We start from the raw sequence: 27744 nt of genomic DNA, 5'->3' as shown, positions 1-27744 counted from the left end.
TGGGAGCAAAGCAGGGGGGCTTTGGGGGTCCCCCCCATCAGGATGGGGCTGGGAGTGGGGTGCTGTGTTTGCCCTGTGTGGCTGGGCAGCATCAGTGGTTGGACCCAGGCGGGTCTGGGGGATCCCAGTGTGGGGTCTAGGGAGGGTGGGGGCTGCCCTGGGGACCACAGCTGCTCCCCACAGCACATGCAGGGTAGGGGGCACAGGATCCATGCAGCATCATGGGGATGTCAGCTCCACAGGGACTGGGAAGCACCACAGCCATGCCAGGGCCACCATGCAGGAGGACAACCCTGGGGACAGCCCCAGGTCCAGCCTGGGCCACCCACCCGCCGGAGGTACTGCTCCCAGCGTGGCCCCTTTCACACCAGCACGAGTTTAAAATCAATAGATACAGTTTATTTATTACAAAAAAAAAAAAATACACAGTTTCAGCCAGTTCCTTATAAAATACCTCCCCTGCCCAGGGCTGCTCCCCAAAGGGCAGCCCTGGGGGCTCAGGGGATGCAGGGCTCTGCCCCCCCAGGTGCCCGGCCGAGGGATGCTCTGCCCCATCCAGCCACGTTCTGGTACCCCAACCCCAGCAGAGACAGTTGGGGGCTGCAGACCCTCCTCAAACATATTTACAGCAGCAGGAAGGGATCCATGGCCCCCAGTGCGCAGGATGGGGACAGTGGGGGACAGGGGGGTTCCCTCCAGCAGCCTCCTCCCGCCCCTTGCCCTTGGCACTGACAGTGCGGAGTGGCTTTCAATGGTGGGCTCAGGTTTTTTAATACAAACAAAGGTACAAAATGCACCAAAGTCTTTGGAAAGGGTGGGTGGGGAGCGGGGAGCCCCTCGTGCCCATCCCGCCGTGGTCGTCAGGGCAGCACAGGCTACCCCCGCACTTTGTCGTAGTCGCTCACCATCCGCTTGATGTGGAACAGTTTGTTGCGCAGGGTTTTGGTCTCCAGCTTCTTCGTCTGGTAGTTCGGGCTCTGAAAGGCAGCACAGGACCGGCCTCAGCTGCGGGGGCTGTGGGGAGGGGGCTGCGCTTTCCGACCTTCCCCCCCAGCCGCATTGCACCAAGCCAGCCCTGCTTCAGATGGGACCCCAGACTCACCCGCTTCAGGTCCTTCAGCCTGTTGTACTCCTCGGCAACATCCTGCAAAGGAGACGGGCAGGAGCGGGGGTCACAACTAGCTGGCACCACGGCCTGGAGCCACAAGGGTGGGCACCCCACTGGGACAAGTCCCTGATACCCTGCAGCATCCCTGACACCCTGCAGCATCCATCCCAGGTGCTCCACAGCATCCATCCCTGATGGCCTGCAGCATCCCAGATGCCCCGCAGCACTCCAGTGATCCCATTGCATCCATCCCCAATGCCCCACAGCATCCCAGATCCTCACAAGCATCCATCCCCAAGGTCCCACAGCATCCTGGTGACCTCACAGCATCCATCCCCAAGGCCCCACAGCATCCCAGATCCCCACGGCATCCATCCCCAATGCCCCACAGCATCCATCCCCAAGGCTCCACAGCATCCCATTTCCCCACAGCATCTGTCCCCAATGTGCCACAGCATCCTAGTGACCCCACAGCATCCATCCCCAAGGCCCCACATCATCTGGTGACCCCATGGCATCCCCACGGCTCCCAGAGCCCTAACCTGGTACTGGGGACTGTCCTCAGAGATGCTGTCGAGCTGTTTGCTGAGCTGGTTGAGGCGGTCATTGATGTTGTCCATCTCGGCACAGAGCTGCTTGTAGCGCTTCAGGTCCGTGTCGAACTCCTGCTTGTACTTCTGGCGGGTGCTGTCTGAGGTGATGGGGGGGTACAGGCTGTGGGAGAGGGGCAGGGTCAGGCCCCAGATGGCCAGTGATGGTGGGGAGCTCCCAGGGGTCCCCCCTCACCTGCCCCACTGGTCCTGGTCCCGCTCGTCACCAGACTCCACGGCTGTGGTGTAGTCTGTCTCATACTGCGACTCGTCCAGCTCAGGGTTGCGCCGGCGCCGGCGCCCACGGCGGGCGGGGGGCTTGGTGGGCTGCTCCCGCACCTTCTCCTCTGCCGGGCTGGGGCTGGCCGCCCGGTCCGGCTGGTCCCTGCATGGGACACAGGGGACATCAGCCAGCTCAGCACAGGGGGGGCAGATACCCAAGGTGTCGGTGTCGGCACCCCCCAAGCCCTTCCAACTGCCCTGCCCGGCCACTCACCCCCGGCTGCTGTAGGTCCCGGAGGGGTAGTACCCGTTCTGGGGGGGGTAGCTGTAGGAGGGGGGGCTGTAGGGTGGCGCAGTGATGGGGCTCGTCGGCTTCTCCGAGTAGGCGAGCGTGGCCGTCTCGTCCTGCACACTGGCCCCATCGGCCACATTCTTCACCTGGAGCAGGGAGAAGGGCTCAGCCGCGTGCCTGGGCGGTGGGGACACTCGCCCCTCCTTGAGCAGGGCGCAGACCATGGCAGCCGGCACACCAGGATGCGGGTCTCCATCCATGTGGCCAGAGAAACGCCCTCCCCACCCCTGGGGGCCTCTTGCCTGTGGTCCCAGCAGGGGGGTGAGCCCCGGCACAGCTGCAGTGGGGTGCCCCACACGGCTACGGGGGGCAAGGGATGGGGGACCCCCCACGGGTGGGCAGAGCAGCACTTGGGGAGGGGGGATGCTGCAAGACATGCCCCAAAGAAGGACCCACAGACCCCAGTGCCGCAGCAGGGGGGTCCCATTGGGAGACAAGCACAGATGGACACACAGCTCGGGGTGGGGGTCCTGGCACCCAGCTCTGCACTCCCAGGGTGACACCCCCCCGGCTTTGCCAGGGGCTGTGTGCTCACCCCATCCAGCCTCGCCCGCCCCCCCTGGACCCTCACTGCTGCCCCAGCACAGCCAGGGCTCCTCAAGGAGGACATGGGGCATCCGTCTGTCCCTCCCCCCCCTTCCTTCCTGGCCTTTGTGGGTTGTTTGTGCGGAAGCCGGTCCCTGGCCCTGGGGACCTCAGCCCACGAAGCCACTTCCTCCAGCTCTTAACGAAGACATGGTTAACTGGGGGCTGCTCCCAGCCCCACTTCGCCGAAGAGGGCCACCAGCATGGGGACAGCCATGTCCCTGTGCCATGCCAGGACGCGGTGGCTCACGTGGTGGCTCACGCCCGCTCGAAGGTCACCCGTTTATCTCAGTCCTGACCATAAACAGGGACCGAGGTGTCCCAGGAGGGTTTCACACCCCGGCACCCCCCCACTGCTGCATCCCCACCCAGCAGAGCGGAGACCCCCCCGAGGGGCAGGTGAAGGGCAGCCAGGGGTGCATGAGGTCCTGCCCCCACCCACCAGCCCGGCCCCCAGGAGGCCAGGAAATGCTTTGTAAGGGAGGGACTTTTAAAAATAAATAAACCAGAACAAAGGTATTTCTGCAAAATGAAAAATAAATATTAGACCTACAGGCAGAGCAAGGCGTGGGGAGCAGAGCCCAGCTTTCTGGGGCTGGGGAGCAACTTGTGGTGCTCGACTCCAGGTTTGCCTTGAAAGTTTGGGATAAACGTGATGAACATCCTCACTCCCAGCCCCGGTGGGAAGCCCGGTGCCCGAGAACCCGGGGCTGCCCCAGTCTCACCGGGCTGGGGACAGGGATGCAGCCCCCTGCCCACACAATGGCCCATTGCCACCCATCACGGCAGCACCCCAAGAGCTGTGCTCTGGGGCAGGGGTGGATTTCAAAGGCTCCTTCCCATGGGATGATGCAGGCTTCCCGCACCCTCCCCAGGCACCGGCACCTGCAGAGGCACCAGCTCAGGGAGCTGCAGGGCGAGGACAGGATGGGGCACATCCTGGCGCACAGCGGGGCCAGGCTGGGACTGGCACCTCCCCGGGACCACGCTGCAGCAGGGGGCTCCCCAGCACCCCCCACCCAAGGGACACCGGTGCATTTGAAGCCCAGTCAGTGCTGGTTTGGTGGCTGCAAAGCCCCCAGCCTCCTCCACAGCAGCGGGGTGGCACAGCCCCGTGAAAGCCGGTTAATCATTGCCGAGACTGAAACCAAACCGTGTCAACGGGCAGCGTCTCATGGCCGGCGTCCCTGCGCATGGGGGTGAGCAACAGGGAAGGGACCCAGAGCCCTGGGTGCTGTGCTCCTGGCACCCAGCCCATCAGCTCCCACCCTGTTTGTCTTTCAGGGAGTTTGAGACCAGCTCGCCCAGCCCGGCAACCTGTGCAAAGCCTCGCTGTGCCAGGGAACGGTGCCGACTGGGAAAAAACACAGTGCCGAAACGGGGTGACAGGGAGGGACCCGGTGAGCACTGGGCACAGCATCGCACCGGTGGTGATAACGCCGCAACCCAGGAGCTGCCTGCTGCGGCGTGCAAACACACCGGGACCAGGCACCCATATGGCACAAGCCAGGCACAAAGAGGCTCCTGGCACAAAGCCCTGGGGCCAGGCTGGTAGAGGGGAATGGCATGGCTCGGCACAGCCCCGGTCCCAGGGGGAGCCCCGGGGTCCCCACGCAGCCCCTGTGCTCACCCCGGTACATCCCAACCCCGCACTGCCTCGGGCGCAGCCAGCCCCGCTGATAGAGGGTAGGCGGGGAGGATGCTCGGGGCAGGGGGGGGGACGGACACACAGACCCCCCCGCAGCCCCGGGTACACACCAGCACCCCCAGCTCATGCTCAGACTCACCCACTCCTCCACGTTCGGACCCTCCTGGACCACCGGCACCTTGTCCCAGTAAATATTTGGTTTCCCGTACTTCCAGATCTTGCTCCGTGTCTTGTGAGCGAAGAAGCAGATGAGGCAGAGCAGAATGACGATGAGGAACCCGCAGACAATGGCCACGGCCTGGAGGGGCAGAGGGAGGGGGCTCTCAGGGTGGGGGTCCTTGCAGGGCTGGGAAGACCCCTTCCCAGGGGTCCAGGTACCCTGCACCTCCCCGAGCTGAGTGGGAATTGCTCCCCTCATCCCAAAATCCTCCCTATGTCAGACCCCCACACGGTGGGATGGAGCCCAGCAGAGGTCTGAGAGTTTTGGGGGCCAGCTCAAGCAACGGGGAGGGGGGGCTGATTTTCCCAAGGGGAGACGAAAAGTTTGGGGCCTGGGGAGCAGCCGGGAGCTGGCACCCTCCAGCACCTCGGCACAGCACCCCGAGCCCGCTGCTGGCTCGGCCACAGGCCAGCTTCCACCCCACGCAGCTGTGTCCCTGCCCCGATGGTTTCCCATGAGCTGGATCCCTGCAGCCATGCTGGAATGGGGCAGGTGAGGACGGATTAGGCCATGCTTGGCCTCTGCATGGAGCAGGAGCAGCGCAGGTGTGCGGCTCCCCCTGCTCAGGGTGCAGGAATGTGGCACGGCCAGCCTGGCCGGCTGGGAACCGGCAGCACCAGTCCCAGCCCATGTGCCACGCAGGATCCCCGCTGGCCCCAGCCGAAACCAGGGCTGGTGAACTTTGTTTTGAGGGCTCTGGTTGCCCCACTGACCCGCTGGGCTCCCCAGCCAGGCTGGCAGCACCATGGGTTCTGGCAGAGAGCTGGCACCCAGCTGGCAACCTGACCCCGCACCCATCCTGGCACTCACAGCCCACCCTGCCCCAACCTTGTTCAAATACTTTTATGACCGGGGAGACCAAAGTACCAGATACCGGGTCTGCACCGGGACAACAGACCATCCCCTCCCTGAAACTCCACAGCGCTGGCAGCCAGCTCGCCCCAGTTCCTCCTGCTGCCCCAGCAAACAGCTGGGCTGGGATTCAGCTGGGATCCAGCCACCCCCTGCCACCCCACAGCAATCAGAACCACCAAAACCATTAAAGACGGAGGGAAAACCCCAGGGACGCGGCACTACGCACGCATCCCGAGGGCAGGACACATGCTGCCCTTGCTCAGCATCACGTTTGAAGCAGGGCAAAAGGTTTGTGTTGCCAGTTCGGGTCAAAGAGGGGGTGTCTGGCCAGAGCTGGGGGTGCACCCTCACCTCCTGGGGGTCCACGGTGCAGTAGTGGTAGAGGTACTGGTTCAGGTAGGTGCTGCCGCTGTAGACCTGGCTGCACATGGTCAGCAAGGGGTTGTAGTAGTAGCTGCCGGTCATCTGCGCCTGGGGATTGACGCCCACGATGTAGACGATGGAAGCGATGAGCATGACGATGGCCAGCACGGCGCACACCACGATGACCACAAGGTAGAAGCGCCGGGAGCGGGAGCTGCTCGATTTGGTGATGCTGGCCACGAAGAGCCCCAGCTGGGCCAGGAAGCAGAGCACAGCCATGGCGATCATGAAGCCGTTGGCCGCCCGCGGGTTGGTGACCCCACCGTAGTAGCCCCCGTAACCGTAGCCATAGTTCAACCCACTGCCATAGTAGCCAGAACCGTAGAAGCCCCCCAGGCCATTGCCATAAGCCCCCCCAAAGCCGTAGCCGTACTCCCAGGCCAGGGTGGAGGCCACGCAGGCGAAGATGGCGATGCAGAGCAGGATGACCATGGCCTCCAGGATCCTCACCACGCCGGGTGGCGAGGTCCACTTGTAGAAGTGCTGCGGCACGTCCTCAATGTAATAAGAGCCCGGTGGGGGCGAGCGGGCACCGTAGTCGTAGCCATAATCACCCGTGGGTGGACCGTAGCCTGTGGGGGGGCCATAGCCCATGGGGGGGCCATCGTAGGACTTCTTGCTGAACATGGTGGCGGTGGCGGAGAGCCTGGTGGGGAGAGGGATGGAGCTGTCAGAGCTGGTTGCGCACCAGGAGGTGCCAGCACCGGCGCTGCGGCTCTGCAAGATGCAGCTCCCGGGTTTCTACATCTCCGCACGCCTGGCGGGGACTTTGGTCCCCTGTCCCCAGCCCAATGACACCGTCAACAACCACCTGCCCGTGCCACCAGAGCCACCGCTGCTGATGGGGAAACTGAGGCACAGGGAGGAGAAGTGAGTCACGGCGCATCTGCCAGGGCGCACCCCAGCCCTGCCCCACGCATGAGACCCGGCCCCCCCAGCCCCCCGCTCCCCCCGGGCCCACCCAACCACCAGGCATCACCTGAATGAATTGGATTGTTTAAATTCTAATTAAAACTGAAAAGCTCTTACCCAAGGCTGGCGCTAACCCTGAAGGCTTCTCCGTAAGCAGATCTGGCTGGATTTGAAAAAAAAAACAAAAAAAAAAAACAACCAGGACCCATTAGCAACAACGCAGTGAAAAGTACCAAATCAGTTTTAAAAAACTGGGTTTTTTTCAAAGTTGATGTAGGGCCGGCCCCGTGCAGAGACCCCCCCTGGCCCAAAGACCCCCATTGCGGCACAGGGAGCAGAGCAAGGGAAACCTGAACCCTGTGGGAAACCCAACCCAGGCACCCGCTCCGGCAGTGCCAGGGCTGAGCATGCAGGATCAGGCCCCTGGGCTGGGGGCGCGGGGGGTGGCAGCCCTTGACCCCCAGCAAGTGTGGGCAGCGGGGGTCTGGGGTGCAGCTGTGGTCCCAGAGGTGCCCCGGGGGTCCCCCTGGGTGCCCAAACCAACACACACACACTTCAGGGGATCCCACCCCCCGTAAACCCCCAAACCCACCCGCCCCAGTCGGATTAAGTCCCGGGGCCGCGGCCTGACCCCCCCGCCCCACCGGGGACCCCCGCCCAAGCGGCCACCGGGGCACGGCAGCAGCAGGGACGGGCTCCCGGAGCGATAACCCCAGGGCACCCCGAGGAGGACACGGGGCCGGGGGCTTCGGGGGTCCTTCCCGCGCTGCGGGGGCACCGGGCGGGCAGAGCGAACCCGGCCCCGATCCCCCCCCGCCTCCCGCCTTCCACCCGCCGGGGCTGCGGCGCCGGGAGCCCCGGTGCACTGAGGAGCCCGGTACCGGCGGGGGAACTCGGTGGGACCACGTGTGCCGACCCCTGTACCGGGAGGGACCCCAGTGGGGAACCCGATGCCGGTGGGGGAGCTCGGTGGGGAGCCCGGTGCCGACCCCGGTGCTGGTGGGGAGCCTAGTGCCGGTACCGGTAGGGACCCCGGTGGGGAGCCTGGTGCCGTAGGGAGCTCGGTGCTAGTAGGGAGCCTGGTGGGGACCCCGGTGCCGGTAGGAAGCCCAGTACCGGTGCCGACCCCGGTGCTGGTGGGGAGCCTAGTGCCGGTACCGGTAGGGACCCCGGTGGGGAGCCTGGTGCCGTAGGGAGCTCGGTGCTAGTAGGGAGCCTGGTGGGGACCCCGGTGCCGGTAGGAAGCCCAGTACCGGTGGGGACCCCGGTGCCGGTGGGGAGCCCGGTACCGATGGGGAGCTCGGTGCCGGTGGGACCCCAGTGCGCGCAGGGGCGGCGGGGCAGGACGGACCCCCCGTGCGCGGCGGGGAGCGGGGCCCCCCGGTGCCCCCTCCCGTACCGCTCGCCCGCTCTCCCCCCGGTGCCGGTGCCGGGGGTCCCGCCCGCCGCGGAGCCACTCACCTGCCCGCGCCTCCGCCTCTTTGTTCACCTTAAAATGGCAGCCGGGACCGGCGGCGCGGCGACGGCGGCGCTGCTGGAGACCGGCCCCGGTTTCCGCCTCCGGGAAGGGGAGGGGAGGGGTGGAGATGGGGAGGGGGGAGCCCCAGGGGCCGCTTCCAGAGCCGCACCCCCGGCCCGGCGCCCCGGTTGTGATAAGGAGGGGGCCGAAACGGGGCGGGGGGCACCCCCGGCTGGGACCCCGCAGGGCTTCGGGGGCGGGGGTCTGCTCACACCCCCCCCATCCCCGCTTTGTTTGCTTGGGGACAGGAGGGTCCCATGGGTGCTGGGGTGGGGCGCGTTTGCCGGCAGCCAGCTGCTGTGGGTGCCCCAGGATGCCCATTAAGACATCCCCACCACCCCCCAAAAAAGAAGAAAGAAAATAAATTATTACAATGTTTTATTTACACCGATTCTGGCCACTACTGCAGCTGCACCTGCTGCCTCAGGGTGGGGGGGTCCCTAGTTCACAGGAGGTGAGGGGCACAGCCAGGGCCTGGCCCCCACCGTGGGAACAGGGAGCATGCGCCCCCAGAGCCCCCCCAACCTCCCTGGGGAGCCCGGGGTCACAAGGGTCCCTGGGGCACCCAGAGGACCCCAAAACCAGCAGCGCGAGGAGCCTAGGGCTTTGCTTTCCATGCCCGAGTGGGTGCAATGGCTGGGTGGATGCTGGGTGCACCTTGCAGCACTGCTACCCCCTCCCCACCCCTGGGGTCCCCCCCGGGGTGCCCCCCCCCGGGGTCACCGTCCCATGGCGTCGGTGCCAGCTGGTGCGCAGGCTCAGAAGAAGACGGCGTCGTGGCGGGCGTCACGATCGTACTCCTGGATCCGCGCCTTGATGTGCGTCAGCTTCTGCTTCAGGTATTCGCAGCGCTGCTGCTTTTCCAGGAAGGCTGAATCCTGCTGGTCGGATGGTGCTCAGCCAGGAGGAAACCTGCCATGGCACTGGGGTCCTGTGGTGCCCTCCCTGGGGACCCCCCCCCGCCAAGCACTGGGGAAGAGGGAGAGGTGCGATGGGGAGGCCATGGGCTTGCAGCCTCCCCAGCATGGGGAGCAGATGCCGAGCACTTCCCCTGCTCACCCTCCTCTTCCTCACACAGGTGTGGGCCACCCCACTGCTGTCCTGCGGGGTGGAAAGACACGTCCTGGAGCCCTGGGGAGGGGTGTCAGCCCGGCCCAGCACGGCCCTAATGAGGCAGCCAGAGCTGATGAGCCCGGGGGGACTCAGGGTGGGCAGCCAGCCTTCCCCCAGTGCCGCCACCAAAACCTCACCCAGGGCGTAGCCACGAAATGCCGCCACTCATCAATTTTCCAGCAGCTGCCAGGTGCGTTGGAGCATCACTCATACTGCCTGGGTGTCCACGTCCCCCCACCCACTGCAGCCCCCCCAGCCCCAGCCCCAGGCCCAGCAGAGACCGGCCAACTCATCGCACCCAACGCTGCTCACAAGACACATGGTGCCCACAGCCGGCACCCACCGAGGGACCCACCGTCGTGCTCGTGGTGCGCGGCTGGGCCATCGCTGCCTCTGGCCCCCTGAGCTGCCAGCGCGCGGCGCGGACCTCCCCGAGCAGCTCCGTGTACTCTGCCCGCTGGTCCTGGAAGACGCCCTTGTAGCCCTCCCGCTGCCGGGGGCTCCGGATCGCCGGGTACTTTCTGTGCCACCACGAAGCCACAAGGCTCAGAGTGTGGGAGGGGGAGCCCGGGCGCTGCCTGCACACGCTGGCAGGCAGGACTCCCTCGGGTGGCTGTCACAGGTCCCTGGGGCTCCAGGACACCCTGTCCCGTGGCTGTCCCCATCCCCACAGGAGGCACTTACACCACGTAGTCTGGGACAGCATGTGGCCGGGGTGCCAGCCCTGGGGGGACAGACATGAGCCCCAGCTTCTCCCGCTTCTCAGCAGGGCGGACCCTCGCCAGGGGTCTCCCTGGTGGCACCACTTCATCCTCGAAGGTGACGTGCCTGGCTCGGGCTGGCAGAGGCTTCAGGACACAAGGGAGGGGTGTGAGGCTGCATGGCCACCATACCAGAGGGCACGGGGGACACACCACTGAGGCTGTCCTCACTCCCGGTGACAATGGGACCCCTGGGGACCTCCCAGTGCTTCCAGGCCACCTCATGCCTCCACATCTGGAGAAACAGCTGGCTGCCGGCCAGGCAGAGCAGTGCTGTGAGGAAGATGAAGATGAGAGTGGCTGCCAGCACCCTGGCCAGGTGGGAGCTGCTGGCAAGGAGGGGGCCATGGCACAGCCCCCCAGGGTGACAGCACTGACATATGCCACTGCCAGGTAGAGGAGACACATGAGCCCGTTGAGATCTGGTGGGGCTGGGGGTGGGCAGGAGGATGCTGTGGTCACCAGTAGCGGCCCCCAGCCCCACAGGGATGGCAGTGAGCAGCCAGGTCAGGGTGGCTGCCCCCAGCCCCTCCAGGCCCCCAGTAGCCCCAACCAGGACTTCACGGAGAAGAAGTGGTGCCAAACCTTCAGCCCAGCCTGCAGCACCCCTGCACCCAGCTCCATACCCAGCAGCCCCGGCTCCCCGGTGGGGTGCGTGGGCTTGGCCATCGGCTCCCAGCGCCTTTGGGGTGATGTGAGTCCCCTGGCTCCATCCGGTGGCTGCTTTGCTTCCCCGCCTCTGGGCTGAGCCCCACTGGAGGAGAAGCCCCGAGATGAGAAGGGCTGGGAGCAAACCCCACGGCGAGCTGACATGGGTCACCAGCCCTTTTCACGTGCCTCAGTTTCCCCCACGGGGCACACTTGCCTGGCCCTGAGCCACCTCCCCTCCCCACGGCTCGCTGGGGGTTTACAAGCAGCATTCTGACACGGGGACCCAGCGGTGAGCTCCAACCATGCCCAGGGGATGTCACCTCCTGTGAGCTCTCCCCGGTGTGCAAACTAGGGCTGCCACCCCATCCCAGTCCCCCACAGCCGGGGCTGGAAATGCCTGTGGGTGAGTGGGAAAGCACCTGCCAGTGCTCCCAGCACCCAAGCTGGGCAGGAGCAGGGACCCACTAGAGCCTCCAGGCAGGAGGAGGGGAAGGGTCCCCACTGCATTGCTGCCGGCTGATCCCCGCCTGCCCCCCCCCCCCCCCCAAGGACCCCACGGTTGCTGCTGGACTCCTGTCCAGCAGCCCAGTCCCGCTGTGTCACCCGCCTGGCTCCACATCCCCACCCCCCCATCCCTACCCCAGGACAGCATCTGGCGCCCCAAGCCCCCCCCCCCAGTGTTACCTGCCCGTCTCATGGTGGGATGTGGGCCTGGGGCTCCCCGCAATGTCCCTCGGCCACTGCGACGTCCCTCGGCCACCACCCGCCAGCGACAGGCACCAGCGGTTAAACATTAACAGCAATGTGCCACCCCGAAGCGTGGCCACGGGGCCCTGTGTGGGCAGGGGCCAGATCCTGCCCACCCTCCCCCAGCCTTCCCGGTGCCCACCGAGGGCCTCATCCTGCACCCACCTTCTGCCGAGTCCCAGCATCAGGCCCCCGATTTGGCTTTGCAGAGGGCTGGGCAGCACCGACGCCCTGCGGCTGTGCACGGGGAGCCTGGGTACCCCAGCACGGCCAGGGATGCTCTGAGCCCAGCCCCGTCACCCCCGCCCCCAAGCCACTGCAGGGAGCCCCCCCCCCACCTGCCCCCAGTGCCAGCAAGTGGGGGGCTGCAAGCTCCCAGTGCACCCCCGGGGTGGGGCTGGAGCCCTCATGCCAGCCCCATCCCCCTCCTGCAGTGTTTCCAGGATGGGGGGAGCCCCCGTCGCAGCCAGGGAAGCTGCAGAGCTCCCCCCACTTCCAAGCACACACCCCCCCCCCCCATGCCACCCCTCCCACCGGGCAGGGGTCCCGCTGCCGCGAGCAGAGAGTGACGCATCCAGTTCAGCCTCCTTTAATATGCGCCTCAGCCCCCCGCTCCCGGGGCCCCCCCACCGAGGGTCCTGGCTGGGGAGCACGACTGGCCCCCGGGGGGTCTGGGGGTCCCAGCAGAGGGTCTTTGCCCACCCCTCTGGCAGGGGGCTGGGCTGAATATTGCATCCAGGAATCTCACAGCACTTTACAATGGTCGGTATCGTTGTCCCCCCCACCCCCCGCTCCCCCCCCCCCCCCCCATTTTACAGATGGGGGAAACTGAGGCACAGAGAGGTGACATGACTTGGCCAAGGTCACTTCGTGGCAGAGCCAGGAACAGAGCCCCCTGACCCCCAAAATCCTCAACCCCAGGGGCTCAGCCCTGCTCTCAACCACGGGGGTCTGCCCCCTCCTCCGCGCCTTCCAGGCAAGACCCCAGGTGTCCCCCCACCCTGTCCCTAACCTCCACCCCCACACACCCGGGGGGGAAGCCCCCAAAAATCCCCCTCCCAATGCTCAGGGCTCTTGGCTTCTCCTCCCCTACCCCTTCCCCCCCCCCCCACCTCAGCTCCATCCCCCTCAGGGCTGCTCTATCCCCCTTGGTGCAGCGGCTGCTGCATCCCCCCCTCTAAAAAGCCCTCCTGGAGGCCAGGGCTCACCCCCCGCCCGGCCAGGGGGGGCACGGGGCGGCTCGGGGAGGGCTCCAGCCTCACGCCAGCACAGTGAACGCAGGAAGTTTATACAGGGCTTTACAGAACAAAGCTACTGAAATCAGCCACACGATGGCCAGACATAAGAGGGGTCCCGGCCCCCCCCCACCCCCATCACCCGCTGTCCGAGGAGGTGGGGGGGGCGGTGGAAGGGGACCTGGGGGGTCGGGTGGGGGTGCAAGGGGCCGTGGCGGAGCAGAGGCGGGGGGTCCAGCTCCCCAGGAGCTCACGCTGCTGCTGCCCCAGGGCTTGGCTGACCAGCCCCGGCAGCGCCAGCAGGCTCAGCCCCAGCGCCTCCATCTTGCTCTCCAGGGCACCCAGACGCTTCTCCAGATCCTCATTACGCTCCTGCAGCTCCGAGACCATGTCGTACATGATGTTCTGGGTCTGACAGGTAGGGGACACAGCGGGGCAGGGGGCTCAGCACCAGGAGCCCCCCTGCAGTGGGGTCCCCTGGATCCCATCCCAGCATCGCTCACCTTTGCCAGGTCCACCAGTGTGTTGGCCTGGTCATTCAGCTTCCGCTGCTCCATCTTCACGCTCCTCAACCTGCAGAGACACAGGGGAGCAGGGTCAGGGTCAGCCATACCCCCAGGCAGCACCCCCAGCACCCCAGCATGCAGGCCCCCTACCCCACAAGCACAGCCTCTGCCCCTCCATCCTTGCCCCGGACAGCCCCAGGGGGGCTGCACCCCCGTGTTTCCTCCCCCCACAGTTTTGCAGCAACGAGCCCATGCAAACGGGAGCAGGTGGAGGAGAGGAGCAGCCCCGTGGGGCAACTTACTTCTGAGCTCTGCAGGGACAGGGCAGAACAGAGACAAAACACAACAGCAGGTTTAATACCACCACGAAGAGCGCAGGGAGATGACAGCAGCCGCAGCACGGCCATCCCGCCCCCGCCCCGGTTTCCTCCCCCAAGCTGGGTGCCCCTTGGTTGTCCCCCCAAAGCACGAGGTGCCAAGGGGCTCGCAGCCCCCAGCCCTGCTCCCCAGTGCAGGTGAAGCCAGATGGCACACACGGTCGCATCAAGCCTCCTCAATCCAGCACCCCTGGGGACACCCCAGCATCATCGAGGTCCCCACCCACCAGGAGAGCAGCCCCGCAGTGGGGACAGGGACAGGGACCACCTGGCTCCCAACCCAGGGGTCCAAGCAGCACGGGCGCAGAAAGGGAGGGAGCCCCCAGCTCTCGTTCCGGAGCCATGATGGGAAAAACCTCCTCGTAGGAAGCAGGTAAAGGTTTGGCACTTACTGATGGATGGCTTGGAGGAACTTACGCTGGTGTTTCCGAACTTTGGCATGGTCGATCTTCTTCACCAGCTTGGTGTGTTTGTAGATGAGCCACGTTTCCCTGAGTACGTTGGCAGCAGCATTTTTCACCTGGAAGCAACCAGGGTCACGGATGAAGATGGCTGGTCCAGCGCCCGGCGATGCTGTGCCTGATGGGGCTGGGGGGACAGCCCCAGGGGGTTCTTACCCGCTTTGTTAGCTGCGTATCCATCATGAAGTTGTGCACGTGTTTCTCCGCTTTGGTGAGCTCTAGCTTTCTGGCAACGACAGCGACAACCAGAGCAGTGCAGCCAGCACCCTGCGGGCAGAAAGCCCCGGGGTGAGGGCAGCGGGAGGGCACAGGAGTCATGTCCCCCCCGGCCTGTCCCCCTTGCCGGCGCTCACCATGATGCCAGTGAGCAGACACACGCCCTTCCCACAGTAGGTGTGCGGCACCATGTCCCCGTAGCCGATGGAGAGGAAGGTGATAGAGATCAGCCACATCGCTCCCAAGAAGTTGCTGGTCACCTCCTGCTTGTCATGGTACCTGTCCAGGGCCAAGCGGAGCTGATGTCACCGCACAGTCCCGGTCCCACCACGTGCCCCTCGTGGCACCACCAGCTTTGCCACGTGGTTTTTAGCTACTTTCCCATCCGGCGGCTGCAGCCAGGAGAGTCCCCAAGCTCCCAACCACGTCACTGGCACATGGGGCCCCAAAGCAGCTGGGGACACCCTGGGGACACTTTGGGGACACCAGGTATGGGCACTCCAGACACAGGTGCCAGGAAGGAGGAAAGCTCCGGGGGTGGCTGCAGCCCCCAGGAGCAGTGCTGGCTCGGGGGGGCTGGATGAGGATACCGAGGCGCAGAGCAGCAGCCCCCATCCTCCTGAAGCTCCCCCAGACCTCTCTAAGCACAGGACGTGTGTGTCACTGCGTGACCCCCCCCCAGGAGAAGGGATACCCCCCCCTCTGCAGAGCAGGGGATGGCTGCACAGACCCAGCCAGAGCAAACACCCTGCAAGCCCCTGGAGGGGCCACCTTGGCAAGCTGCCCCCCAAGCAAGGCTACAAAGGGCCCCGAGGCCACTACGGGTGTCACTGGGGGTGGGGGGAAGCAGGGGACACTGCGCTTTGAGATTTCATGGCCAGTGCCGATGCCACGAATGCAGATGGCTGTGCCCCTCACCCCTTCCCCAAGGGACCCCCAGACATGGCCCCCGCTGCTTGCGGGGACGAGCCTGGGGACGAGCCTGGGGACGAGCAGTGGAGCCCAGCGCTGGGTGCAGTGGCCAAGCCGGGCAGCGGATCGGGGGCATGCAGGGAGCAGCAGGGAGCTGGGCAAACCGGGTGCTGGGAGGGAGAAGAGGGAAGGAAGGAGCAAGCTGGGGTGAACTCAAGCGTGCAGTGAGGAATTTAGGATTGCTGCGTCCCTGCCCCCGGCCCCCCCGGCCCCCCGGGCACAGGCACAGCCATCGGCTTGGGCTTGGAACCTCAGTCGGCACTGAGGGATGCGGCAGGGCAATGCTGGGGGGCACCGGCACCCCACGGGGGGCTGGCAGTGAGGGCTGAGCTTGTCCCCAAAGGGCTGGCAGCCTGAGGACGTCACCCCCTGGCGATGCTCCCCCGGACAGGGGGGGCTGCAGTGCTCCCCGCTTCCCTCCATCCTGCTGGGGAGCACCCGGGACTCCAACACACCCAGACCGTGCACGTCAAGGAGGGGAAACACCGAGCGCCAGCAACAGCCAGAGCCGAGCAAAAGCCCTTTGGAGACTCAGCCGAAGCCTCCGGTTAGGAACAAGGATCCAGCAGCTCCTTCCCGGCTGCTCTGGCTCAGCTCTGCTCCTTGCCAGGGTTTCCCCCTCCCCCCCGGGGCCACCCCAGGACCTGCAGCGATTCCTGCAGCAAGCCCACCCCTCCAAAAGCCCCCCCAAGAGCCCTGGCAGAAGGACCTGTGCTCTGCCCCACCCCCGCATGCTGCGATGGGACCCCCGACTCGTACCCGCAGCTGTGCTGGGCACCACAGCCATCCTGGCTGGGTGGCACAGGGGGGACAGAAAGCAGCTGCTGAGGTTCCAAGTGGAAAGGGGCTCAGGCCCCTTTCCGTGTCCACGGCCTTTTTGTACCCCCCCCGGACCCCCAGCCTTGACACCCCCCCACCCGCTGGCTGCAGCTAATCCTAAATTCTGGGTAGCACAAGCCTGGGGGCAGGGAACCATCCCGTGCAGGATGCGCTGTCGGTCCCTGGGGTGACTCACAGTTTGTCCCTGCAAGCAGCAGAGCGGTCAGGGAGGGAAAACAAGAGCCGTTAATGCGAGTCCCACAGGAGCGGCCGAGAAGGGGCAGGGCACCGGCGCAGGCATCCCAGCCCCAGCATCCCGGTGGGTGCAGCCAAGGAGCATGGGCCACATCCTGCTCGAGGGCTCAGTCCCCTCTGCAAGACCCCCAGCTCCTCCTAGCTGGAGCAGCCGGCAGAGAGGGGGGGTCCTGCTGCATCCCAGGCGGGGCACAGAGGGGCTTGGGAGAGCTCTAGAGACAGCCTGGGGGTCCGCCCGTCCCAGCCTTGCCTTGGCAAGCGGGTTTGGTTTGGCAAAACCATTGCGGCCACCAGCCGGGGCATAAGGGTCCTGCCAGGGAGGCTCTGCCTGGAGAGCAGGGGCCTCTTCTCCAAGAAGCCTCTTCTCTCCCCAAAGCCGCCTCGGGGGCTGCACCGTGCGTCCTCAGCTGCACCCCAGCCCGAGAGCCCCATCAGGGAGCGCCCCCCGTACCTCTCACAGACGCGGACCGTCCAGGCAGCGATGATCCAGGAGGAGATGCTGAACACCAGGAGGACAGTGCCAGGGCAGATGGTCATGAGGGTCTTCATGACAAAGCGGGTGTTGAAGTTGATCTTGTTGAGGGCACCGATGCTGCGGGAGGAGGCGTCGGTGAAGAGCTTGCTGTGCAGCAGCATGACGCGCCCGATCAGGTACAGCCGCAGGAACATGGGGATGGAGAGGATGATGTCCACATCAGCATCGGCCACCGAGGCGGCATAGGTGAAGGCCAACCGTGCCGTCCAGGTGAAGAGGTACTGGCCAGGGATGGGGTGGATGGCGCAGACGATCAACTCCAGGGCGATGAAGAAGATGCGCTCGTAGGTCATGGCGATGCGCCAGTCATCAGCACCGTTATCCACCATGAAGAGCTGCCAGGGGGGAGGAAGAGGAGGGGGGGGTGGGCGGTGGGATCCCCAGGGTGGCGTGGCCCTGGTGAGCCCCCACTAGCAGGTGCCCCTCACCTGGATCTCTCTGGCATGGTACATGACGATGAGCCCCAGGAGGATGATGGTCGAGAGGCTGATAAGGCATTTCAGTGCAAACGAATACGATGACTCCTGTGAGAGGGGCAGGCAGTGTCAGCCCGGGCAGGCCCCCCACTACCCCCAGCCGCCCACCCACCACACCCTCTACCTTGGTGTAGACCCCCCAGGACAGCTCCGTCTCTGTGACCATCACCACGATGCCGAACATCCCAAAGATGAGGGCGTAATCGCTGAGGCGCTTCCGCTTCTCAAAAAGGGCTCGCCGGTGCCCCAGCTTGTACCCAATGTTCTGGTTCCGCCGGGGTCCTCGGCCCCGCTCCTCAGCCGCATCCTGCGCCGGGGCTGCCGCGGTGCCAGGATCCGAACCCCCGGCCTGCTCTGGCCGTGAGACCACCACCTCGAGGCCAGGGGAATGGCGGGGCCGCAGCGGCTGGGTCTCCCCCTCCAGCGGGTGCAGGGTGCGGGCAGAGGCGCTCAGGGGGCCCCGGGGCCGTGCCACCCCCCCATTGTACCGGCAGCCACTCATGGCTCTGGCGGGGAGGGGGCCGGGCGATCCCGCATGGCTCAGCGGCGCGGGGGCGACCTGCGGAAGAGGGGACGGCGTCGGATGGGGGGGTCCTGGGGGGGGTCCCCGGGATCAGCATCCTCATCCCACCTGGCACCAGGCGACACTTCCTGGGGCACGTGGTGCCCATGTGCCGGCCTCGACGGTGGCAGGGGGGCTGCACCCTGCCCACGGAGGGGGGGGCTGCACCCTGCCCACGGGGGACGTTTCCTGCCCACGGGGGAAGCCGTGTACCCTGCCGGGGGTCGGTGCCACCGCAGCGCGGTCGCCCCCCCCATAGCAGCCCCGCCGGGGCAGGGTGGGGGGCACAGCGAGGGCAGGAGGGGTCCGTCCCCACGGTGCTCCCGGTTCCCGGTGCCAACCCCTGCCCGCGGCCCCCGGAACGGCTCCGGTAACGAGCCGCAGCTGCGCGTCCCCGCCGCCCTGCGACCTCCCCGCTGTACCCGGGGCTCCCGGTACCGGCGTGCCCGGTGGGCTCGGCTCGGCTCGACCCCGCCCCCGGCCCCTGCCCGCTACCTGCCGCCGGGCCGGGCCGGGACGGGGCCGCGCCGCCGCCGCCGCCGCTGCCGCCGCCGCAGCCCGGCTCGGTCCCGGGGGCGCGCGGCGGCGGGACCGGAGCGCCCGGGGGCGGGGCGGGGGCGGACCGAGATGCCTCATTGGCGGGCACCGTCCCCGCCCCCCCGTGACGAGCATCACGCCACGCCCACCCCACGCCCCCCGCGCTGACCCCGCCCCCGGCCCCACAGCCGCCCCCCCCCATGCGCTCCCTGACATCCCTGAGCCCCTAGAGCCCCTCCTGCCCCCGCACCCCCCCGGCCCCGCCCCGGCCCCACCGCTCCCTCACCCCCGGCACCCCCTCGCACCGCCGGCCGTGCACTCCCCCTGTACCCCCATACACCCCCATGTACCCTCTTGTACCCCCATGCACCCCATCCCCACCCATCCCTCAGCACACCCCAGCACACACCCTTCCACCCCCGCAGTAACACGCCCAGCACCCCCATGCACCCCCCACCACCCCCCCAGCTTCCAGCCTCACTGAACAGCTCCTCTGCCCCCAAACCCCACCAGCCCCCCTGCATCCCCCACACCCCCAGTGCACCCTCTCCATCCTCCCCACGCACCCCAAGTACGCTGCCTCCAGCATCCTCAGCACATCCCCTCTGTCACTGCCCCCCCAGCACCCCCATGATTCCCCTGACACCAGCAGCCCTGCCCACCCCAGCCCCATGTACCCCCCTACCTGCTCGGGCTCCCCAGGGCCGGCCGGGGGGGGCCTCGGGGCATTAGGGGCTGTGGGGCCGGGGCTTTGCGTGGCGGGGGTCTGGGGGGCCGGGTGCCATGGGCTTCCCTCCACGCCTGGCCATAGAGGAGATGTGGCATTAGCAGCGTCCCCAACCCCCCCTGGCCGCGGTACTAGCGACCCCCAGAGCAACTGCACCCAGCCGAGGGTCCTGCCCTGGCCCCACCACTCAGGGGGTCACCCTGTCCCGTGTCACCCCATGCACCCCCCACCTGCAGTAGCAGGGCTGTGGGCAGTGGGGCTGCTGTGCCACACTGAGCCCAAGCCCCCCCCCAGCAGCCAGGGTGGGCGAGCGGGGATTCGGCAAGCAGAGCCGCATTTTCCAGCTGTGGGTTTGTCACCAGGCTGTGGGGTACAGGGACTGCAGGGCTGGAGTGGCACCAGGGGTCCGTGGGCTGAGCCCCCAGCCCTGCACCCTCCTGCTGCACGGCCAGGGCTGAGCTGCAATGGGGGAGGCACCAGCCCAGGCAGTTCCCTTGGCCCCACTGCACGGGTGGCCCCGCAGAGCCAGCACAGCTCCCCCCACCAGCACAAGCAGCCACGTCACACAGGGGGTCTCACAGCAGAAAGCACAGATCCCACTGCAGAAACAGCCCCATTGCAGCCAACACGGACCCCCAGCACCAATGGCCCCATTGCACCAACAGCCCCGTTGCATGAGAGGCTGCACTGCACAAACGGCCCCATTGCACCAACAGCCCCGTTGCATGAGAGGCTGCACTGCACAAACAGCCCCATTGCAGCAAGCAAGGACCCCTGGTACCAACAGCCCCATTGCATGAGGGACTGCATTGCCCAGCCGGTCCTGTTGCACCGGCACAGACCCCCAGCACCAACAGCCCCATTGCATAAACAGTCCTGTTGTATGTGGGGTTGCACTGCATGAACAGCCCCGCTGCAGCCAGCGCGGACCCCTGGCACCAACAGCTCCATTGCACAAATGGCCCCATTGCACAAACAGCCCCGTTGCACAAGGGGCTGCACTGCACGAACAGCCCCGCTGCAGCCAGTGCAGACCCCCAGCACCAATGACCCCATTGCACAACAGGCCTCAAAATCCCTGCACGGAGCCCACGATGCCGATGGCACCGGCAGCGCTGTCCCGGTCAGAGGGCCAGGATGGGGCATGTTGCTGCAGGGCTCCTTGCATGGGGGAGCTGGGGGTCCCCGTAGCGCCCCCCCCCCCAGGCCCTGCTCCCCGCATTTCAGGCCTCCAAGCACCAAATCCTGCTGCAGCCCATCCCAGCAAACACGCTGAGCAACCGGCACTGGCATCCCCGTTGCAAACATCACCACCTTTCCCACATCCCTCCCAGTGCGGAGACACTGGGGAAGGTGCTATCACCACCAGCACCTCCCCATGAGTGGGGGGCAGCAGGCTTTGGGACTCCTTCCCCATCCCCGAGGGATGCACCAGAGCCAGGGAAGATGCTTCCCTGCTACCTTCGGGAGCAAAGGCTGTGTGGCCGAGCTCCAGCGCCCAGCTGCTCCCCGGTGTGTATCCGGGGCGGCTGGCTCCCCTCCAGAGCCAGATCATTTTCTCTCCATTCTGCCAAATTTATTGCAGGAAAATGGGCTCCGATTTCTTTTTAATACTCAGTTGGGGAGAAAAAATACGCAGCGGGCAGGATGGAGGGGAAGCGATTTCTCAGGGCTGCCGGCCCCAGGCCCCTTTGCTGCGGAGGTGCCGGAGATGCCAGAGCCATGCCAGGGCAGAGCATCCACCCCACAGCCCAGCAAACTTTTTGGTACCTTGAATGGGGCTGGTGAAGCTGCCCCCAGAACCCTCCCAGATGGATGACGGTAAATATTTTATTAACCATCACTCCGTGGTCATTTCACTAATAGCTTCTATTGACGGCAACATAAATGGGCCTTATTAAATCTTCCCTCTGTCAGGACATCGATAGGGATGTTTCCCCGCAGGATTCAATGCCCAGAGGGTTGATTAAAACTGCAAAGCCCCGAGGGGTCCCTGTCCCCTGTCCCCATGGGGACACTGTGGCCGGTGGCTGCGTTCCCCAGGATGCTTGGGCGGGATGCGCAGCACAGGGGTACCCGGCGTGGTTCTCCACGGCCCCACTGCGGGGACGGGGACGTGGCAGGTGGCCCCAGCCAGGGCTGATGGCCACGGCCGCCGCATGTCCTTGAGCAACGGCCCCGAGCGTCCCCGCTCCCGACAGCTCCCGCACCGGGAGGTTGGTGGCGATGCGGCAGCAGGACGCCCACCGCCGCAGCCCGGGTGTCTCAGCACGGCTGCAGGGTGCTCCCACCGCCCCCGCAGCAGCGCTCAGGGCTGGGACACGGGCGCCCACGAGGTCTCATCTCTCCGGTGAGCTGTGGGGGTCCCTGGGGAGGCAGGGGGGGTCTGTTTGCCCTGGGTAGGAATGAGATGTCACTGGCTTTAAAGAGGAGCTGGCCGGGGAAGGACCCTCGGTTGGGAGGGATGGGGATGGCAGGTGAAGGGGTCCTAAGGGGGACCCAGCACCTCGTCACCCTGCGTGGAGCAGGGACACAGATGGGGGGGCACGACATGGATTAACCCCCACATGGCTGGGCTGCAGCAGCTCCTGGTGCCTTGGGGGTGGCAATGGGACCCCCAGCTCCCCCTGTGCCCCAGAGCAGCGATGCTGCCTGGGAGCAACTACAGCAGAGGAGGGTGCAGCTAAAAATAGAGGCGGGCAGCCGAAAAGCTCCCCACTGGTGATTTATTTATTACCTGCTCGCTAATTCCTGCCTGGGAATCGTGGTCCCAGGGAGGGTGGAGCAGGAATTTGGGGGAGCAGCGGCTGCTGGCGGGGCTGTGCCCACAGGCCCCACGCCACCAGCCAGGTGGCGTGGCCACAGTCCTGCTGCTGTACTGGGGGAAAGGGGCCGGGGAACCAGGGAACCCCCCCCCAGCCATGGCGCAGGGGTGCTCGGGGTGGCAGGACCCACACCATGCCCCAGCTCGGGGCTGTAGGGGCCCTCTGGCCAGCCGGCCTGGGGACTCAGGGCTTGCCGGGTACACAAAGTGCGTCAGACCCCTTGCAGCTCCCCCGTCCCCTCAAATCCCCTGTGGTGGCCCTGGTTCCTTGGGTGGCCGCAACTCCTGCTGCCGCCAAGCCCTGGCCATATGTCCCAGGCTGGAGAGCATCTGTTGGTGCTGGCAGGAGCCCCCAGCCCCCGCAAACGCTGCTGCCCACCCACTGGCACGGGGCTGGATGGGGCTGTGTGCCACCACCGCTGTCCCCCCAGGCAGGGCAGAGGGGCTCGAGCATGGTTTGGGGGAGCACAGGACCATCTGAGCCCCCTGGGGCTGGTGGAGGCATCAGCATGAGGCCACCGGGCTCCCAAAGAGCACCAGGTCGGCTCAGCCAAGCCCTGCCACTGTGGGACCCCTGGTGACGCCAGCAGCTGGGCCCCCATCCCCCAGTCACCCCATGTCCACACTGGCACATCAGGGACAGTGTAAAGGGGCAGAGCCTGGCACTTGTGGGGTGATTCACCCCACGCAGGATCTGGCCCATTCCCACCCATGGAGCTGTGGGGTGTCAGTGGGTCCCACAGCGCAGGGAGAGGCATGCAGGCTGGCACGCGTGCGGGGACACGTGGGGACACGCAGGGACACCCGAACATCCCTGGCCCCGCCATGATGCAGGGGAATCCCCAGCTTATCCCAGGGTCTCCCCAAGAAAACCCCTCCCCTGAGCCCCACCGAGACGCTCTGGGGCCGGGGCTGGATCAGGCCCTGGAGGGACAGCGGGGGCAGCACCAGTGTCCCTGGGGCTGGCAGAACCAGCCGGGACCCCCCAGGCACCCCCAACCCAAGGGGGACCCTATCCCCAGTCCTCCCACCTCAGGAGGGGACACAGCCCGGGATGTCCTACCTGTGTGGAGCCAAGCAGGTGCCTGGGGCTGGGATGGGGGGTGCTGTGGGGTCTAGGGTGGGGGGTTCAGGCTCCCCACACCCCCCTCTGCCGCCACTGCGCTGCCGTCCCCAGACAAAGCCGCTGCGCTGGGTTTGCCTGCCGCCTCCCCCACGCAGCTCAGCTCAGCCGAAGGACAAAGCCGCTCCGCCTGGCTGCCCCTGCCGGGCCACTACGGACCCCCTGCCCGGGGCCAGCTGGGGGACACATGGGTGCCCCCGCGGCCCCTGGGACTGCCACAAGCTCCTTGGGGGGGGGGGGGATCCCTTAAACCTCAAGCACCTTTGGAGAGCCTTGTCCCCTCGTGGCGGGGTGGTGGTCCCCACCACCATGGAGGTGTCCCCGCAGCCACTGCGGTCCCCAGCCCTGCACGGGGTCCCCAAGGTCACAGGGAAGGTCGGGAGGGGCAGGGAGGGCCCCGCGCCCACGGCCTCGATGGCTGTACCGTGGCACACCGGGCACCCTCCGGTACATCGAGGCCACGAGCACCGTGTGTTGCCAGAACCTGCCGGCAGCCCTGAGTGCCAAGCCCAGGCTTTGACCAGCAAACACCGCGCACGGCCTGAGGTCCCGCCAGCCTCGGTGCCTCGTTGGACGCGCCACCCCGGCATGGCCAGCTCCTGGCGGCACAACCAGATCGACCAAAGCTGTTTGTGGCACAGACTCCCTGGTTTCAGTGGGTGCTGAGCAGGGTTGGTTCCTCCAGAGCCATCCTGGGGCCATATGCCACCGGGGCTGTGCTGGCAGCTGGACCCTGCTGCTGGGGAACACCGAGGGACCCTGCTACCCAGCCTCACACCGTCACTGCCACAGCCACACCAGAGACCCCTGCGACCCCCTGACTCTGGCAGCTGGAGCTTGCCCAGAGCAACCAACCCACCACAGGCAGGGCATCCCCGGTGTCCCCCAGCTCCCCACACCCAGGCGCCCAGCCGCGGCAGGGGAAAGCCATCCCCAGCGTCCCCACCGGTGCCACCCCCACGCCCGCTCACTTGCCACTGCCCCGCACTATCGGGAGCGTCGGGACGAGCTGGGGTGCCCAGGGGGCGGCGGGGGCATGGGCCGGGGTGCAGTGGCCGCAGCCGCTGGCAGCTCTCTGCGTGGCGGAGCAGCAGTAGCAACGGCAGCCGTGCCTGGGTGCATGTGGGAGCCACGGCACGGCGGGGGGGGGGCCGGGGGCTTCCCCGCCCCACGCCCCCACATCCCCCCCGGCCCTGCCGCGGCGGCCAGTGACCTTGAGGCCGAGAAGCTGGCGGAGGATGGGGGAGGAGGATATTTTTAGCTGGGCAGAGTCACTCCCATCGCGTCCTCATTGTCACTGCCGTGGGCTGCTTCCCGCGCCCCGCTGCCCCGATCCAGCCCCCCCAGCTCCCCGCCGTGCTGGGGCCTGCGGGGTGCAGCGGGGGGGGGGGGGGGGGGGGGGCAGCAGGGGCAGCTGAATGGGCCCAGCCTGCTCTAGACCCCCCCAGCCTCGGGGTGCCCTCAAGGCAGCCCCCCCCATGGCATCCCCTTCCCAAAGAGCCTTCGGGTATGCCCCCACTGCCCCTCTCCATCCCTGCCACACCGGGGGTCCCCGGGAGCCAGGAGGTGCCCACGAGCTGGGGGATTCCCAAGAGCCGGGGATTCCCAGGAGCGAGGGGGTTCCCCAGCATAGCACATCCTCAGGAGCTGCGGGGGTGCCCCCAGCCCACCATTCCCCCCCCCGCCCCGGTGCACCCACCTGCAGACAGACCCCGGCCTCCGCTCCCCTCGAGCGCTGCCACCGGTGACCATGGCCTGGCGTCGGCACGTGCCGGCGCAGCGGTGAGCCCGGGCTGACCAGAGGCTTCACCGGCACAACCGGGTGAGTTGGGGGCCGGGGGTGGCCGGGTGCCTCGACTCCGGCCCCGCGGTCCCACCTGGCCCCACGCCGCCGCTCCGTGCCTCGGTTTCCCCAGCGCGCAGGGCTGCCGGGGCGGCGATGCGGCGGCGTTGCTATTCCGCTCACACGCGCAGCCGCGCACACCCGCTCCCGGTTCCTCCCCGCCGCCCCGGCCACCGCAGCTATTGTCTGCAGCTAAATTTAGCCTATTGCCGGCTCCCCCATTTTAATTGCCACATCTGCGGGGATGTGGGCGATCGCCCGCTCCGCGCCTCCCCAAGCACCCACGCCACCGCCGTGCTTCTCCCTTCCTGGTGCCCAGCACCATCCCACCCGTGACACTGGGAAGCTGGAGCTGTGGTGGCTCAGACCCTGCAGCGGTGCCCTCGGTAGCCCCCCCGGTGGCACCAGAAGCAGCCCTCTGGCTGGCCTGGCACGGGTGCATGTGCAGGATGCAGCACCCAGGGTGGCACAGGGACCAGGTGGCGCAGGGACCACGGGCACCCACCTGGGCATTGTACCCAGCTGCTGCGTGGCACCCAGGGGTCCAATTGCCACTGGTGGGGAAGCAGGGATTCCCCCAGGTGTAGGGGTGTGTGTGGGGGACACCCCTGAGCAGGCCCCTGGATTTGGTGCACATCGCACCCAAGCTCTGCAGGCTGCAGTGGGGTGTGGGCAGGGTGGGGGTGTTGTGGGGGGATGGGGGTGTTGTGGGGGGTGGTGGTGCTGCCCACCTGCCTGCAGCTGCCTCCCGCTCCCTTTGACAAGGCAGAGAGCTGTGGGTGGCAGTGGGGCACACGCGCGTGCAAGCACCCTGCACCAGGGAGGGGGTGCATGTGTGCACAGGGGGCCTTTGCACGGGGGCTGCATGTGTCAGTTGGGAGGGTGCAGGGGCCGTGGTTGTGCATTGAACAAAGCACAGGTGTGTGTGCAAGGGGGTGTGTGCACAGGGGGTGTGCATGGCAAGGGTGTACAGGGTGTGTGTGCAAGGGGGGCTGCGCACAGGGCATGTGCATGGTGGGGTTTGCAAGGGGGTGTGCAAGGGGGGCTGTGCACTGGGGCTGTGCGTGGTGGGGTGTGCAAGGGGGGCTGCGCACAGGGAGTGTACAGGGGGTGTGTGCAAAGGCATCTGTGCATAGTAGGGTGTGCAAGGGGAGCTCTGCACATGGTGGGGTGCACGGTGTGTGTGCAAGGGGGGGTGCACGGTACGGTGAGCACAGGGGGCGTGCAGGGAGGTGTACACACAATGCACGACTAGAGGGGTTGCAGCGTGCAGGCGTGTGCACGCGCAGGGTGTGCTTTGTGTTGTGTGCGGCGTGCAGGGGGTGAATGCACGGCGGTGAGTGCGTGTGCAAGAGGCTGTGTGCACGGCTTTGTGGGGGGGGGGCGGGGGGGCAGCGTGCACAGAGCGGCGCAGGGCTTGCACGCACAGCTCCGTGCTGGGGTGTGCTACGTGCACGCTGCTGCAGTGTGCAGGGGGTGCATGATGCGGGGGGTGTGTTTGGCGTGCGGAGGGGGGGCAGGCACAGCGGTGCCCGGAGCGTTGCATGGTGCAGGGGCGGTGCGTGGTTCAAGGGCGGGGGGGGGGCCGGGGGGCTGTCTGGTGCAGGGGGTGTGCACATTGCGTGGGGGGGTTATGGTGCAGAGCGTGCATTCTGCAGAGGGTGTGCACTGTGCCCGGGGCCGGGGGGGTGCCCGTTGTGGCGGGAGGAGGGGGGGATGCCCGGTGCAGGGGGGGGCGCGGGGGGGATGCCCGGTGTAAGCCCTGCGCGGCTGCGCGGGCGCCGGGAGGATCCCGGGGCCGTGTGCCCGCCCCCCCCCGCGGGTTCCCCCGCCCCCGCAGCGGAGCAGCCCGTTGCCATGGCAGCGCCCCCCCCCCCCCCCGCGGGCTGCGCACGGAGCCAGCGCGGCCCCCCCCGCCCCGGGGGGGGGGAATCCCCGGAGGGGCGGGGCGGGGAATCCCTCCCCTCTCCGGCAGCGGGGAACCCCCCCGCGGCGGGCACGGGCACCCCCAGTAGCCGCTTCGCTGGGGGGGGGCGGGGGGCGGGCATACCGGGACCCCCCGGCCTGCGGCGCGGGGCGGTGTTCCCTCGTTAACCCCTTCCTGCCCCGCGGGATTCCCCCCACATCCCGCCTTTCCAAAGGGGGGGGGGGGGGCGGGGCGTTAACCCCACACTTGTGCTGGGGGGGGGGGTCCCATGCCCCCGCTGAGGGATTCCCCCCTTTGTAACGGGGGAACCCCCTCCCTGCACTGGGGAGGTTTCCCAACAACCCCTCCCTCGCAATGGGGGATCCTTCCCCTGGATTGGGGGGGCAAAGCCCCCCATTAGCCCCCTTCCACCCCCCATGCACGGAGCAGAGCCTCCAGGACCCCAGGGGAGGGGGGGCCCTGCCTGCCGCAGCCCCCCCTGCAGTCACTATCAGAACATTCCCCCCCCCCCCCGGCCCCCCCGGGGGACAGCACTGCCGCAGTGCCGAGGAGGAGGAGGAGGGTGGGCTCCGCTGCACAAAGCCAAGAGCCCAAGGCCTCTGCACCATGGAGGGGGGGAGCGGGTGAGGTTCCCCCCGACGGA

General features: G+C 67.1%; 3 protein-coding genes across 7 annotated transcripts; all 3 read right to left on the bottom strand.

Moving 5' to 3' along the window:
- Window positions 1-377: 377 nt before the first annotated feature.
- Window positions 378-8856, bottom strand: OCLN (occludin). The gene is made up of 9 exons (XM_080385234.1): window positions 8377-8856; window positions 7033-7078; window positions 5932-6649; window positions 4645-4803; window positions 2195-2358; window positions 1895-2083; window positions 1651-1822; window positions 1103-1144; window positions 378-977 (listed from the first exon to the last, which is right to left on the bottom strand). The coding sequence occupies exons 1-9, from the start codon at window positions 8753-8755 to the stop codon at window positions 876-878; spliced, it is 1971 nt and encodes a 656-aa protein (XP_080241360.1). The 5' UTR covers window positions 8756-8856; the 3' UTR covers window positions 378-875.
- Window positions 8857-9192: 336 nt separating this feature from the next.
- On the bottom strand, window positions 9193-10838 carry OCEL1 (occludin/ELL domain containing 1; the record flags this gene model as incomplete). The annotated part of the gene is made up of 3 exons (XM_080385250.1): window positions 10232-10838; window positions 9903-10125; window positions 9193-9315 (listed from the first exon to the last, which is right to left on the bottom strand). The coding sequence occupies exons 1-3, from the start codon at window positions 10714-10716 to the stop codon at window positions 9193-9195; spliced, it is 831 nt and encodes a 276-aa protein (XP_080241376.1). The 5' UTR covers window positions 10717-10838.
- A 1441-nt stretch (window positions 10839-12279) lies between these two features.
- Window positions 12280-25361, bottom strand: KCNN1 (potassium calcium-activated channel subfamily N member 1). Of its 5 annotated transcripts, none has more exons than XM_080385237.1 (10): window positions 25031-25361; window positions 19343-19458; window positions 17683-18117; window positions 17511-17606; window positions 16999-17417; window positions 14639-14780; window positions 14442-14552; window positions 14217-14344; window positions 13445-13514; window positions 12280-13352 (listed from the first exon to the last, which is right to left on the bottom strand). In XM_080385237.1, exons 3-10 carry the CDS (start codon window positions 18058-18060, stop codon window positions 13080-13082), a joined length of 1617 nt encoding a protein of 538 aa, XP_080241363.1. In that variant the 5' UTR covers window positions 18061-18117; window positions 19343-19458; window positions 25031-25361; the 3' UTR covers window positions 12280-13079. The 5 variants fall into 5 exon arrangements, 4 of the variants coding, with proteins under 4 accessions (XP_080241363.1, XP_080241364.1, XP_080241362.1 ...); XM_080385238.1 differs by lacking the exon at window positions 25031-25361 and adding an exon at window positions 24307-24598; XM_080385236.1 differs by lacking the exon at window positions 25031-25361 and adding an exon at window positions 24303-24438.
- Between the last annotated feature and the right edge of the window lie 2383 nt (window positions 25362-27744).

This window comes from Falco punctatus, assembly GCF_963210335.1.
Source record: "Falco punctatus genome assembly, chromosome: 4".
In the NCBI taxonomy this organism is placed as follows: domain Eukaryota; kingdom Metazoa; phylum Chordata; class Aves; order Falconiformes; family Falconidae; genus Falco; species Falco punctatus.
Note: the sequence above shows the minus strand (reverse complement) of the source record. Positions and strands in the feature narration are given on the sequence as shown.